The following is a 12,855-nucleotide window of genomic DNA, read 5'->3' as shown; positions in this document are numbered from 1 at the left end:
CACCTTGGTGTACACCTGAAACTAACATAAGATTGTTAATTCACTGTACTTTAATATAAATTTTTTTAAAAAAAGAATGATAAAGTGTTAAAGAAAAAGTCCCCTGGTGATCCATCATGAGTGGCCTATGTCCCATTACTGAGAAGATTCAGTTGGTCAAACCTTGAATTTATCATTCATTCTTCCACCCCACAGGGAACCTCTGGGATAGTCCCTCTACTATTCCTCTGATTAATAATTTAGTAGATAGATGGGTTCACAGAGAGGGGGCTGTTTATAATTCTTTTCATGGGCAAACCATACTTTTGTTATTTACCAAGCACTCTGGCAGGAAGAGTGTCCCTTTAAAAGATAGTGGAACACTTGCCCAAGGGATGCAGGGTTATTCAAGTTCTAAACATTTCAAAGCTGAGACGGGTACCAATCTGGTTTTCAATTTCTAGAACTTCTTCCTAGAAGCCTGACACCATGGGAAATCTCCCAGCCTGCTATATTATGTTTGCCCAGGCGTCACTTCCATTATTTAACTTGCATATAAAATCGTGCCTATGCAGTCGCTTCAGTTGTGTCCGACTTTTTGCAACCCCATGGGCCGTAGTCCACCAGGCTCCTCTGTCCACGGGATTTTCTCAGCAAGAATACTGGATTCTTTACCACTGAACCACCTGCAATGCAGGAGACACAAGAGACGCAGGTTGGATCTCTGGGTTGGGAGGATCCCCCCTGGAGGAGGAAATGGCAACCCACTCCACCATTCTTGCCAGGAAAATCCCATGGACTGTGGTCCAAAGGGTCACAGAGTCAGCCATGACTGAGTGACTGAGTACACATAAAATCAGGGAGACCTGGGTTGGATCCCTGGATCGGGAAGGGCCCCTGCAGAAGGGAATGGCTACCCACTCCAATAGAATTGCCTGAGGAATTCCATGGACAGAGGAGCCTGGCAGGCTACAGTCCATGGGGTCACACGACTGAGCAATTGTCACTTTCACTTAAATATTCAAGTGGATATTTTTTTTTAAAAGAAAAAGAATCGTGGAGACAGGAAAGAATTCTCTAAACCATCTTCTGTTGTTGAACATCAGGGCAGTGTTCTCCTTTACACTTTGTACAGATCCCTGTCTTGTTTTAATTCAGATCTGTTGATGTTTTTGCTTTCACTTAGAGCATTCTCTCTATGGCGTGCTATAGAAATTTTACATGGAATAGGATGTTATTATTGTTCTCAAGATGGATTTGAGTTTTCATAATAGAGTAACTCATTGAAAGCCACCATAAAATCTACATAAGCTCAAATGGAAAAGAAGTTCCTCAGTTCTTATTATGTGTCAAGAGTAGACATTCTGCTGAAGTGCACGGAACACTCCCACAGTGTGGGACATACCTGCATATTCAAGCTGCGAGAAATCATGTGGGTGAAAGGTTTTCTTTTAAAGATAGTTTAGTTGTGGGCTGGAGGACAAAGAAACAGCAAGGTGGCTGTAGTTTTTAATTCCCAGTTACTACTTACGTGGGGTTGTTAGTATTAGTTGAGTTAGTAATAATCCGCTCACTCTCTGGGGTGAGAGGTGGAGATACTATTTTGAGGATCATTTTGATAATGATTTTAGTAATTACACTTAATGGGTATTGCGAGATTTTTTTATATTCTATCGTATTCATTCAGGAATGCATTTTTCAGTGGCATATTTCTGTCTTAAAGGATAGAATTCTTCCTTCTATAGCCATGATCCTTTTCCCCTCTGATTTAAGTTACATCTTTATATTTCGAACCACTCTCTAAAATCATAATGGAGTTTTTCAGTTGGCAGCTATATAAAATGAAGACGGAAAGTTTATTAAGATTTTAGTTGTACATCTTATGTAAAATTACACTGGATGAAAAGGTGTTGATAAAAAATAATAGATGATTTTCAAGGCTTATATACTTTTATGCCTTTTAATACACCAGATGCTCTGAGACAGCTCTGTAATTTTAGAATTTTTTTTAAATTATTAATCCTAACTTCTAAAATTAGCTATTAGCTCTCACAGATCAGACATTTGAATTTGGCCTCAAATATTTTTAAATTAATTTTTACTGGAGTCTAGTTGCTTTATAATGTCATATTAGTTTCTACTGTGTGGCAGAATGAGTCAGACATGCACACAAATATCCCCTCACTTTTGGACTTCCTTTCTGTTCAGGCCACCACAGTGCATTAAGTAGAGTTCACTGTGCTATACGTAGATTCTCAATAATTATCTGTCTTATACATAATATGAATAGCGTATATGTCAATCCCAATCTCCAAATCCCTCCCACCACCTCTCTTCTCGACAGAGGATGAGATGTTTGAATGGCATCACTGACTCAATGGACATGAGTTTTAACAAACTCCAGGAGATGGTGAGAGACAGGGAAACCTGGTGTGCTGCAGTCCATGGGGATGCAGAGTCGGACACAACTGAACAGCTGAACAACAACAAGGCCATTCATAAATAGTTGGGCATTGCGTTCACTGGGGAAACACCTGTAAAAATCTGTAATGAAGCATATTAAATTGTAATTTGGCAAATCCATCCTCGCCGTGCACTTGAGTCATCCCTGATTAACCATTTCATTTCACAAACTCTTTTTAAAAAATTAATTTATTTATTGCTGAGCCCCTCTGAGGTGTCAGTCAGGAAGCTAGTGCTGGAGGTGAAGTGCATCCAGTCTGTGGTCTCAAAGAGCTTGTAACTGGTTGAAAAATAGACGCATAGATCATTGCGACCTGATGTGATGACTGTTTCAGTGGGAACGTGTGAAAGTTTTATGTGAGGGGCAGAGCAGAAGTCAGGGGTCATCATCAGCACAGAGGGCAGGTGGGAAGGAAGTGGGACGAGAAACACCAGATACTGAGGGATCTCAGAGGGAAATAAACAGGTATAATACTCACTCTGAGGTTGATTGTTTTTCTGTTTTCATCATGATATGACATAATGATAGAAGTCTGGAAAATCCACAAAAGTTCAGAAACTGTCAAAAAGTGCCAAAGAATAAATAACATGACTTCAGAGTAAATCTGACTATATTGATATCTTTCCTTTCTTCCTTGCTGAATGTACCATTTCAGTGTTACACAACTGTCTGGGTAAAATGAGAATCTCTGTGATAATCCCAGTACTATGATTCTGAATTTCTGGTAGGAGTGAACTTTCATGACTAGCAAGTCCCATATATCCAGAGCAGATTGTCACTAAAGTAAAAACTAGTGAATCTAAGCCAAGTTAATAAAATTACAAATTACTATTACTGTCCAAGTGCTCTTAAAAATAATTATCCTTTCAATTTCTTATTAGTTTATTTGTGCAGATGCTGGAACCAAACTAGCTGAGTCAACAATCCTGAGCAAGCAGATGATCGCCTCTGTACCTGGAGTAAGTCTTGAATGAATTAATTATCTACATTTTCTATTTCTTCTCACTTCCTAATTTGGCAAAGAGGCATTTTGGGCCTGTGTCCTGGTTCACTTTTGATGGAACAAACATTGTAAAAATTGAAAACATACTAGCATCTTGTTTAAAAGAGCACTGGTGAAAATTTAAATTAATCTCTGCCCCTGGAAACTTTTAATTCCAGGAAACATGAATAAAATTGAAGCATCCAGTTAAGGAAAGAAATTATCAGACATACAAAATAGATTTAATTAAAGTTCAGTTTTTCCCAAGTTAATTTTCTTATACTGGCTCCTGGTAGCCAATTTGATTTAACTACTTCCAGAAAGAAATAAGCATTATAATACCTTGTTTTCCTTTATAATATTTCCTCTGAAAATTAAAAAAACCTCTATTATCGTTAACTAGTGAACTATTTGGTGAAATATGTTAACATTCTCATAGATGGGACTGTATATCAGAAACCACAATAACTTATTAAAGCAAGGTTATTTCAACAAACTGAGAAACTGTAGAGATTTAAATTGTTAGTGGAAAATTTTAATAAGATAAAGGGTCACATAATCTTCTGCCGTAAAATAAGAACTCTATTGTTTTAGGAAAATTTCTCATGTTTTGATCTACTTCAGTATCATAATTTGTTTATTCCCATATTGTTGGATATTTATATATTGGATTGGCCAAAAAGTTCATTTGAGTTTTTCCCTAAGATGTTATAGACAAACCTGAATAAACTTTTTGGCCAACCCAATACTTTCTAGTTCTTTGCTAGTATAGAATAACATAGTATATAGCATATATACAAAGATCTTCTTCACATTTATTTTGAGTGATATTCTTGGATAAACTCCTTCATTAGTGAGCAGGAATATCTTCATAGTACATATTCACAAGAGGTTTTTATATATTTGTAAGTATACCAGTTTTGCCCATAGAACACTAAACATTACTTCAGTTCTTTTTTGATGTGGAGAAATAATACGAGAGGGGAAAAATAACAATCATTCAACTCAGAGATAATTTTACTGCTAACATATTAATGAGTTTTCTTTCTTCTTTTTCTGCATATATTTGTTTAAACATGGTTGAAACCTTAGTTGAAATATAGATGCAGCTTTGGCTTCATATGTCTTAAGCATTTTCCCTAAAGTCATACTAGCTCATACGAATGCACCATATAACAATAGTTGATAATATGGGTTTTGATTCACAACAGAGTTTGATAACTGACATTTACTAACTATGTGATCAAGAAAGTTATTTAATCCATGATTCTTTGATTTATGTTATCTGTAGAATGGGCTATAACAGGGCCTAAGTTCTAGGTTGAGGATTGAATGAGATAATGCATGTAAAGCACATTAGCATGGTGACAAACATATGTAAGTGCTGTGTGAACATTAACTATTGAAAATAATATTAATGGAGGTGGGGGACAGAACTGTCATGTTTAAGGGCACAAACTTATAATGAACAGTAAATAAGTCCTAGAGATATAATGCAAGTACAGTGAATATAGACTACAATATTGTATTATAATAATCAAACTTGCTAAAAAAACATAAATTATTCCTACCAAATGGAAAAGATAATTAAATAATGTGATACAGTGCTAATTATCACTACAAGGGCAATCATATTACAGTATATAAGTGAATCAAATTGACATATTGTGTACTTTAAATTTATACATAGTTATATGTCAAATATTTTTCAATAAAAAATAAAACACACCTAAAAGTTTAAAAAGTACTATTAATAAGCACTATGTATTATTGGATATTTTAGTTATTTTCAATATTCTACAATTATAACTAATGTGTAATAAACATCTTTGTGCTTAAATCTTTGCTCATATTTTAGGCTATTTTTTACAATAGATTTCTGGTAGCAGAATTAGTAGACTTTGGGTCTTTTTAAGGGTTCTTGATAATAGTTGGGGCAATGCAAGATGCTATGAGATAAAATCCCAGTTCTTAGCGACTTAGCTCAAAAAGGTTTATTGTTTGCTCATGCGAAGTTTAAAAGGGTGTCCTGGTTAATAAAGGGAGGAGGACTTCCACATGAATGCACAGAGGTCGGGTTTCTTCTGTCAGGTGCAGTCCTCTGTAATCAGCTGGTGGTTGGGGAAAGAGGAGAGCTTATATTACATGGAAGGTTTTCATGGATCAGGTCTAAAAGTGGTGCACATTTTTCCTACTCATGTTTCATTGGCTAGAACTCAGTCACATGGCCACACCTGACTGCAAAGGAGGATGGGAAATGTGGTCTAGTGCGTCTTAGGGAAGAAGAAAAATGGTTGTGTGAGTAACTTGCCAGTCTCTGTCCAGTCACTGGCTTCCTCATTTAATTGTCTAAACTTCATTAATTGTTACCTATGTGGTAGCTAAAAAATAATATCCCTAATATATAAGGTTTATTGAAATCAACAAGTAAAAGACAAATATTCCAAAACAATAAAATAGTAAGTTATAGATCTACATATAAAACCCTTTCTAATGACCAATAAGCCACTCAAAATAAATCTTTTACCCTGACTAGCGATCAGTGAACTGTAAATTAATGTAAAATATAAAATACTTAAAAATATAAAAATTAAAACCATCTGGCATATGAACAAGTTTTTCCTAACAATGAAACTCACCGACGATGAAGTAAAACAAGCATTCTTATAAGATACTGGTGGTAATCAGTCTTGCTGAAGAACACTGTGACAATCTATTTCTAAGTACATGTTTGAGAAAATAAATATAGAATTATCTATAAGCACATAAAGGAGCATTTAAAATAGCAAAATTATAGAAACAAAATTAATGTGCAACATTAGGATATTATTTAAATAAAATGAGGTACATCTTCCCTGTTTGCTCAGTAGTGAAGAATCTGCCTGCAATTTAGGAGATATGGGTTCAAATCCCTGAGTTGGGAAGATCCCCTGGAGAAGGAAATAACAACCCACCTCAATATTCTTGCCTGGGAAATCCCACAGAGGAGCCTGGAGGGCTGCAGTCCATGGGATTGCCGAAGAGTTGGACATGACTTAGTGACTAAACAACAGTAACAGCCCATCTGTAAGATGGACTATTATGTGGCCCAAATCAAGTTTAAGAATATTTAACTGCAAAGTATTTATGATGGATCTAACTTAAGAGCGGATTAGAAAAAGATAATCTCAATCTTTTAAAAATTTTATATGTGTGTATGTTATATGCATTAAAAATATTTGGAAGGAATTATAGCAGTGGTGAGTTCAGATGTGGAGAGCAGGAATTAGGATTATGGTGATTTTTCTTAATTTATATTTTCCAAGTTTTCTGCATTGAACACGTGTTATCTTTATAATTCAAGAAATGTAACTTTAAAATCAGATACAAGTTTTGAGGAAAAATTGGATACGAATAACTTCATGTTTTTGAGATTAGAGTATGTTTTCAACTCGTTTATCATCAGCTTTCCCATTCAAATTAACATAGATCTTCTGAAACAAGCTGAATTTGTCTCTGTGCTTTTTTATTTTTAAAATAACATGCTAAGATTATACTTATGTTTTACAAAGTAAAAAAATTATGTGGTTTGTTTTATAACTGGCTCATTGAAGTTATCCTGGCTAGAAAGTGTATTGTAAGACTTTTTATCAGATGTAATTACTCTAGAGCAAAAGTAACTGGCAATAGTAAATTCTTTCCTCTCGCATTTTTGAAATTCAAAGGTAAAAGACAAATATCGAATAATGCTCCAAGTAATTATTTTCTGTGACATTTGCCTAGTTGAAATGATATAAAATATTGCCTCTGAAAGAAACAAATCCCTTTCAGGAAATTCAGGAGCAGAGTATATGCTCTTATTTGCATGACATGTGAAAGGTCAGAGAAAATGGAATAAATGGGGGGAGGAAGTCCTTTCTTGCACTCAGGGATTAATATTGCCAAAGCAAGAGCACAATAACCTTTTATAACTCCTTCACTTGATTTAAATTAAAAGAAGAAAACCTTAGAATATATGAAATGCTTGGAAAACACTCTGACAGAGCTGCCAATGACCTTATTTTACTGTTTGTTATCCTGTCAGAGGAACTGACAGGCGTAACATTCTAGAAGAGATAGAAGGTGATACAGTTCAGTGCTGTGCATATTTACATGAATATGGGAAAATGAGAGCCACTGGGTGAGCTAGTTAAGTATATAATGTTTCAGATTTTCCTAAAGAGACTAAGAAAGGGCTTAGCATGGTATTCAGATGGCTTCAAAGAGGGCCTGCTTTTGATCCACATTATATCCAGTCTTCTGTATGGGTTCTCTGGTACAGCTTTGATGTAGCAGCCTGGCTGTCCATTTTCCTTTTCTGTGCATGTAATCCTAAATTCACTGCCTTGCCCTGAGAGGGCAGGTTTATTCCATTTAATAACCTGAAACACAAGTATGTGCCCTGAGAGCAGGTTTATTCCATTTAATAACCTGAAACAGTGTTCTTTTCTTTTCCTTTAAGATTTCTCAAACACGCTGCTAGAAGTGGGGAAGATGACCAGTTTGTTTGTTTCTCTAATTTTCCCTAGCAAGAATTCAACAATAACACATTCATCTATTTAATAGTGTACCTACTATGTATAAGAAGTTCTAAGTGCTTGAACATAAGAATTTTTGAGTCTTTCAGCAGACACAATATTTGCTTGTGTCCTTTTTGCTTTTAGTAGAGAAAGATATCTAAGATTATGGTGCTAGAATTTAGTGGTACGTATTTTATGTGTATCTGAGATTCCCTAGAGTGATTAGGTGTTACTGCTGTTTTAAGGTGATTCATGTCGTAAAGACTGATACTAGTGGCTTCGCACAGGCTGTCTTTATATATGAACCAGTTAACAAACAAGCAAACAAAAATCAGTTAAATCACCCAGTGGAAAAGAAACATGTAAACCCTGTCTCCCATAGGCTACCGCTACTTCTTTGCTCTCCACCACAAATCTTTTTATTAATTGTTGTCCAGAGTGGGGGCAGTCAGAGATTATGGCTGAGAGTAACAGAGTGGGTCAGAGGTCCAGAAAGTGAAACAGCTCCTTAGTAAACAGCGGGAAATCAGTCAGACGACCGCCGCAGTCAGGACTAAAGAGCTGGCGTGACTCAGAGCGCCCGCCCAGCGGTGTCCTTGTGTGTTTCAGTGCGGGACGGCGGCCATGGAGTGCATGCGGCAGTACGTCAGTGATGTGTTGGACTTCATGGCAGACATGCACACGCTGACCAAGCTGAAGGTAAGCGGGCCGCATCCCTTCATCTCTCAGGAGAGCGAGACGCAGAGGCATTCAAGCAGGGACTTTAAGCAGCCAGATGGAAATTTATCCTCGCGTGGAGAGGTAGCAATGGCAGTGTTGAATGAGCCCGTGTCCTGGGACTCTGAAGAGCCAGGTTTGCCTCTGCAAAGAGGGGATGGAGAAAGGAAAGGATATTTCCACAGTGGTGTCAGTTCTGTGCATACCTTTATTTTTATCCCATTTATTAAATTCTTACCAGGCCCGTATTAGAAAATATTCCCATTTTATGAATGTAGACACTGAGGCCTGAAGTGGTGCAGTCTTTTGCTGAAGGTCACACTTCTGATAGCTGATGGAAACAGGGGTGACCTGAGACTGTAGGGACCTCCTCCAATCCAGCCTTTTTTCACTGTACCACCCAGTGTCATTTAATTACCTTGAGCCTCAGTTTCCTCATTTGCAAAAGAAGTCTAATGAACCCACCTAAATAAACCTAGCTTTGTTGACCACTACTCGATTTGGTGTGAAATAATGCATGTGAAGAGACTTCTGTAAACTTTAGTTTGTAGGAAATGTGTACACATTATGCAAACATAAGCTGTTTATGGTTTTTATCTGTATCAAAGCTATCTCCTTCCAGAAAATAATTAAAGACAAAGCAACATTTAATTTGCATAGGGACAAAATCCCAGTGAGGTTGTTGAGGTTATTGATTGCTTTGCAGGGTGGAATGAATTGCTGATGCCAGTCAACTTCCTTGTTGTGAGTCAGCTAGGTAGCTAAAATACTGATGGTGTGAGAGATTTGAGGAAGACCCAGGAAAAAGAGCAGAAGAGGATCCAAACATGGTCCAATGAGCAGCCAGGTTGCAGTCTGGCACTAAATGTGGCTTTTTGAGAAATAGGAGCTGGTTGTCCCAGAAGTTTATCGCTAAAACTACAGTCCTTTCAGCACCCAGCTCAGCTTCCAGACTGCTCAGATGATCCAAATGTTTCTTGGGGGTAGGGATAGCTGGAGACTGAAATAAAAATTTAAATGGACGATTTCTCATGATATCCAAATGCAGTCATTTCTGAGGAAGCGTCCCTAGTGTTTGGTCATGCATGGGTTACTGATTGCTAAACCTGGCTGCTCACACTGGGGCAGTTTTGATTTCTGAAGAGAAAATATTATATAAGCAGTTTTATAGCCACCTTGAAAATACAGAGAAAAATATTAAGAAGGACCCATGATGACCAATTGGTTGGGGACTCCTGACCTAATCCAACTCTCTGAATTTATATATTAGGGAAACAGATCAGAAAAGTCAAGTGGCATGTGGTTTATCTAAAGTCATGTGAGTTTAGGACAGAACTGGGTCTAGAACCTACATTTCATCTCCCAGTTCAGTGCTCTTTCCACTAAGCCACACTGAGCAATGAAATTTTTCTGAATTAATTCACCAATATGTCTTGAGTAACATGCCTGACATCATTCTAGACATTTAAGGATGTGATGATGAGCAAAAACAGACAACAGCGGCTGCCCTCATTTAATTTATAGTCTGACAGTGATGGCCAATTTTAATGAGAATTTCATATAAACTAAAGTGACATTGTGACTTTCACAATTGCTATGAAAAAGGGGTAGACAGTGGCATGAGAGCCATGACCTAGCCAGGAAAGTTAGTAAGGCTCATAGAGGAGGTCAGGCTTCTCAAGTGGCTCAGTAATAAAGAATCCGCCTGCCAATACATGAGATGCAGGAGAAGCGAGTTCAATCCCTGGGTTGGGAGGGTCCCCTGGAGGAGGAAATGGCTATCCACTCCAGTATTCTTGCCTGGAAAACCCCATGGACAGAGGAGCCTGGCAGTCTGTAGAGTCCATGGGATCGCAAAGAGTCAGACATGACTGAGCGACTGAGCATGCACACATACAGAGGAGGTCAAGGAAGGCTTCCTTGAGATGACATCAGAGTTAAAATATGAGTAATGAATAGGGTTAACTAGGTAAAGAGAGGCAGAGACAATATTTCAGGCAGAGAAAACAGCATGAGGGAAGGCCAGTGATTGGTGGGGAGCATGGAGAGCCAGTGAAGCTGGACCACAAGGATGAAGGGATAAGGTGCAGAGGTCTATAGTGTCTAGACTGTCTCAAGTTGTATAGGCCATGATAAGATTTTTTTCCCTCTTTGTCACGAAACCCCTAAAGAAGTTCAAATCAGTTGTAGCTTGGGAGTGATGATAGAAGGTGTGGATATGACAACCAGATCTTTTTTAAAGAGTGTCCTGAAACGTCCCTGGGTACTTTGCCAAAGTCACAAAAACACCACTTGGTTTTGTAGAGCCACATGAAGACATGTTCCCAGCCTCTGCATGAAGATACCTTCGGTGGACATCTCAAAGTCGGGCTGGCTCAGATTGCAGCCATGGAAATCTCCCGGGGCAACCACAGAGACAACAAAGCTGTGATCCGCTACCTGCCTTGGCTCTATCATCCCCCTTCTGCAATGCAGCAAGGGTAAGACCCTTATTATTCTGGCAACGAGGCAGGAAACACCCCTGAGCCTCCTGGGGCCCAGTAAGAGCTGCTGAATGCACTGAAGGTCTAGAGGATAAATATTATTGGTTGGAAAGACGGGATTTGAAACCAGTTTCCATACTTATCTGATGACCCGACAGCATTTTTTGAACACCAGTACTTCATGACGTATAGGCTTCCCAGGTGGTTCAGTGGTGAAGAATCTGCCTGCCGGTGCAGGAGACACAGGAGACTCAGTTAGATCCCTGGATCGAGAAGATCGCTCAGAGAAAGAAAGGGCAACCTGCTCCAACATTCTTGCCTGGGAAATTCTGTGGACAGGGGCGCCTGGAGGGCAGCAGCCCATGGGGTCGCAAAGAGTCAGACACGCTTATCGACTGAGCACACTGACATGCTGCTAGTAAAACTTGTGCTTGTACAGAAGACTCGGTCCTTTTGATGGGTGCTGAGAACTTGGAGCTTAGAACTACCACTTCAGCTCGTAATTTCCACTACTTAAGTACATCGCTAGGTATTTATTTTAGCGCTTACATTGCTTCTGCCTTCAATGAGCTTAGATCGTAGCTGGAACAGAATCTACTGCAGAAGTGAAATAGAGTGCAAGGAAGTGTGAGCATCTGACCCTGCCCGAAGGGAGGCCGAGAAGAGAGAGGTGCCCATGGTCTAGTTTATTTGAGAGCTCAGAGCAGGCTTGGGCTGCCATCTTGCATGAGCAGCTTCCAGGCTGGAGGAAAGGTTTGAAGGTGGGATGGAGGGAGGGTGGGGGGGATGGAGGAAGGGGGAGGAGGCTGAAGGAGGGGGAGAGCAGGGAAAAGGGGGGCTGTGTGTTTTAGCTCCTGTTGTATTCCTCCCCTTCTGGTGGGTATATCGAGAACTGTCTAATGAGAAGACAGGAAAGAATTTAGAAAGAGAAACTAATCCGAAAGGCAACCAGATTTATGGAAGAATGATATTTAATCCTGTGTCACCAAAGGCTGCTCTTTGCTCGAGAAGCTGAGCTCCAGTATTAGAGTGGGGAACGAGAAAAATGGATTTATCACTTCATTGGCACTTTGTTGCTTTGGTGTTTTATTTTGTGTAATTGCCTACAAGGCCACACTTTTACACCCCTACATCAGTAAGTGTTTGTTGAGCAGCCAATGAAACAGAAAGCCCAAAAACATCTCTAACACTTCCTTCCTCCCTTATAGACCGAAAGAATTCATTGAGTGTGTCTCCCACATCCGGCTCTTGTCCTGGCTGCTTCTGGGAGCCCTCACCCATAATGCGGTGTGTCCCAATGCCTCCTCTCCCTGCCTGCCCATACCTCTGGATGCAGGATCCCATATTGCAGACCATCTTATTGTTATCCTGATTGGATTTCCAGAGCAATCAAAGGTAAGTGATTTCTGCAAGATTAAAGCCATACGCATCAAGATTGCTAATGGAAACCCTTATCAGTCAATTACGTTTCTTCTGAGAAGAAAATGCACCTTATCACTTGCCCTCCTGTGGATGCTAGGAAAGCAACTTTGTGCTAATGCCTTATTTAAAGTTGTTTAAATTCCCAGACTATCTTCTCTTCCCCCTAAGTTGTTTTTCGGTTTACTTTTATGAAGATAAATTATAGAGGCAAGCAAGAGTTAGCTTCCTAGGCATTGCTGTCTCAAAATAATGAAGAGAAATAAAAGGCTA

At 38.9% G+C, this 12,855-nt stretch overlaps 1 protein-coding gene across 13 annotated transcripts in view; it reads left to right on the top strand.

The window, feature by feature from the left end:
* The window catches only part of UNC79 (unc-79 homolog, NALCN channel complex subunit), a 270,926-nt gene that overhangs the window by 236,171 nt on the left and 21,900 nt on the right, over positions 1-12,855 (top strand). For all 13 annotated transcript variants that reach the window (XM_070477922.1, XM_020875952.2, XM_070477919.1 and 10 more), the window contains 4 exons: positions 3,325-3,402; positions 8,573-8,662; positions 10,985-11,160; positions 12,372-12,558. In XM_070477922.1, coding sequence (XP_070334023.1) covers positions 3,325-3,402; positions 8,573-8,662; positions 10,985-11,160; positions 12,372-12,558 — 531 coding nt within the window. The remainder of the gene's footprint in view (positions 1-3,324; positions 3,403-8,572; positions 8,663-10,984; positions 11,161-12,371; positions 12,559-12,855) is intronic.

The sequence above is a fragment of the Odocoileus virginianus genome, chromosome 16 (assembly GCF_023699985.2).
Source record: "Odocoileus virginianus isolate 20LAN1187 ecotype Illinois chromosome 16, Ovbor_1.2, whole genome shotgun sequence".
In the NCBI taxonomy this organism is placed as follows: domain Eukaryota; kingdom Metazoa; phylum Chordata; class Mammalia; order Artiodactyla; family Cervidae; genus Odocoileus; species Odocoileus virginianus.
Note: the sequence above shows the minus strand (reverse complement) of the source record. Positions and strands in the feature narration are given on the sequence as shown.